Consider the following 2882-nt stretch of genomic DNA (forward strand, 5'->3'; position numbering starts at 1 on the left):
TTTTACAGATTAGGAAACTGAGGCCAGGAACCTGCAATCAAGAGTACCTGGAACACAGACCCAGCAAGCATCGGAGCCACAAGTAGGCCGCGCCATGCTGATCAGCCTCAGCCTCCGGCGCCCCGCCCCCCACAGCCCTTTCATTCTACTGACAGCCTGCAACCCCAAAGAGGGTGGGTTAGCTTTCCAACTCTGATGCTAATTCATCTTTTGGCTGCAGGTGAGTGACCTCTGGTCCCTGGACCCCACCAGGCCTGTAAAACCAACATAATAATCTCAACCTCGTGCCCCGCACAGGGTTGTCACAAGTCTCCCGAGAATAAACTTCTACAAATATAAAAAGCAATAAAGACGCTAATGACAGGTTTCCGAACCGTCCCTGAATAAAACACACCAGGTTTCTCACAGCCTGAAATCTAAAAAAGATTTTTTTTTCCTTTCCTCCTCTTCCTTCTCCTCCATGATTTTATAGTTTTAGAACATCTCTCCACACAGGCTGAGTACAGAAAGACAGTCTCACTCTTGGTGCTCACCCAGATTATTTTTATGTATCTGGCAACTTTCCTTTTCAATCCCGTTTGTTTCTCTTAGTACCGCTAATGGGAGGTAAAGAAAACAGCTCTCTGAACACCCCGGACCATGACCACAGGAAATAGAGTACGAGCAAAATGATGGAGAGGTCTGCAAAACATAAACACCCTCTCACCAGGGATAGAGGCCACCAACCCGAAGTTCAGAAGTCAGCCTGTTTCAGAGCGCACTTAGTAGGGGCTCAGAGTTCAAAGGCAGACCTTGCCCTAAGAGCTAAAACCTCCAAATGAAAGAGTCATTAAGGGAAACCCATTAAAGTATTTTCCCCAAAGTACCACAGTGGAGACAAGAAACCCTACATGACTACCTCCAGGAAAGAGTGTCATCAGGCCTCTGGGAAATTAACTGCAGCAGAGGAGATGGGGGCAGGCTGTGTTCCCCAGATGTGACCCAGAAAGGGCACCTGGCTGGGGCTGCACTTCCAGATTGTGAAAGGCCAGGGCAGGGCTGGGCTGGGGTGGGGGGTTGACAGACTACCAGCATGCCAGTGGGTTCCTAGGGCTCTATCACTATGTTCCTCACCTCCACTGCAGGGCTGACACATTGTGCAAAGGTTAGAGGAAGCCAAATCTGGAATCCACACAAAACCAGCCACTCTTGGAAAACATTTTTAAGGGTCCCACTTCCCGCAGGATGAAGTGCCCTACACTTCCGAGTGTCCTGAGCACACAAAATGACTCTTATCGCTACGGCTGCCGGGGGGGAAAAAGTCAACAGACTCACATGCATCATGGTGACCAGGTGACAAGGGTTGAGCAGGTAGATGACGGTCTTGGTGGCGAACTTAAAGCCCACCTCCACCCCGAAGGTCAGGCACAGGGCTACTAAGAGCAGATTCTTGCTCAGGCTCTCCTTGCCTTCCTCTGGCCGCTGGGTCACCTTATCTGGCTGGCTGCCACGGCCACCCCTACCGTCCTCCTTCGTCTGCCTCAGGATGTGCCGCAGGGCCACCAGGATCTCCAACAGGGCCAGGGTCAGGACCACCACACTTTCCAGCAGCCGCTGCTGCCAAGAGAGGAAGGCAGCACAGTCGGGGCCCCCATTGCCTGCAAAGCTGGGGTCCACGCCCCCATAGAGCCAGTCCAGGAGACTTTGGTAGCTATACCGGGACATGATGCCAAGTGGTTCCCCTCGACCACCGTGCCGGAAGCGAGAGCGAGATGGAACACAAGCCCCAAGGGTTGCCCGGGTGCTGGGACATGTAAGGAGGGCACACCCCCGCACCCGCGCCGCCCCCCTCTGGACACCGGGGCACCTAGGGCAGGGAGGAGGGAAGCTACACGCGGGGCCCGGGGTCAAGTGCTGGCTCTAACTTGTCCCCACGGCTGCCTGGGGAGCCCCCCCGCGCTTCTCCAGTGGCCACCAACGAGGCAGGGTTGAAAGGAGCCGTTGGCCAATCTAAAAGGAAGGAGAGGAAAAAAAAAAAAGGTCTCAAAGAGGCAATTGCATCGGGAATTACGAAGCGGGGCGGGGTAACTAGCGAGGGCAGAAAAGGGGAACGGGGCAGTGGCGAAGCAGGCAGGGGTCAGGGGAAGCCGGAGGCCGGAAGGGTCAGGGCGAGGGCCGAGGGGAGCCGGCAGCGCCGCGGGAGCCAACCGGGGAGCAGCGCGGGTGAGAGCGAGGGGACACGCGGAGGCCAGGAGAGGAGCTAGCGGAGCCAGTCAGGCGGGGAGGGCGACGGGGATGGCAGGGACGCCGGACTCCTCGTCTCACGCACTCGCCACAGGGGGATCGCTTACTCCTGCAACCGCGTGGCCGTCTCTGCCCCCAGCTAGCAACTTCGCCGCCGAGGGGGCCCCTCCGGCCAATTTAGCGCCGTCCCGGGCCGGCCTCCCGCCCCCGGGTCCACCCCCGAGCCCCCAGCTCCACCCCCAGCCCCAGACGCCCGCCCTCGGGCAGCACCTCCCCCCCACCGCCCTCGGCCCGCCCGGGACCTGCCCCCCTGGCGCAAGCGGCGGCGGGAGGAAGCCGCGGGGAGTGGAGGGGGAGGCGGGAGGCCGGGCCAGCCGGGGGGCTGGGCTTCGGCCGGCCCCCTCCCTCTGCCCCGGCGCCGCATCTGCCCGCGCCTCTCGCCCGGCCCCGGGAACCGGCCGCCGCGCCCCTCGGGGCTCCACTCACCCGCAGCTCGGCCCGCGGCCCCGGCTCAGCGGCCGCTCGGCTCCCCGCGCTCCCCGCGCCCGGGCGCTCGGCTCCCCCGGCGGCCGCAGTTGCCGCCGCCGCCGCCGCCGCCACCGCGCGCGGCTCCTCCTCCCGGTCTTCCTCCCCCTGCCGCGGCCGCGCTTGCTTCCTCC

At 61.1% G+C, this 2882-nt stretch overlaps 1 protein-coding gene across 1 annotated transcript; it reads right to left on the minus strand.

Moving 5' to 3' along the window:
* Positions 1 to 1281: 1281 nt before the first annotated feature.
* Positions 1282 to 2786, minus strand: LOC132009127 (transmembrane protein 164; the record flags this gene model as incomplete). The annotated part of the gene is made up of 2 exons (XM_059387498.1): positions 2710 to 2786; positions 1282 to 1989 (listed from the first exon to the last, which is right to left on the minus strand). A coding segment is annotated over exon 2 (423 nt), but the record flags the coding sequence as incomplete, so codon positions are not given.
* Positions 2787 to 2882: the final 96 nt, after the last annotated feature.

Source organism: Mustela nigripes, unplaced genomic scaffold (genome assembly GCF_022355385.1).
Source record: "Mustela nigripes isolate SB6536 unplaced genomic scaffold, MUSNIG.SB6536 HiC_scaffold_5189, whole genome shotgun sequence".
Lineage (NCBI taxonomy): Eukaryota > Metazoa > Chordata > Mammalia > Carnivora > Mustelidae > Mustela > Mustela nigripes.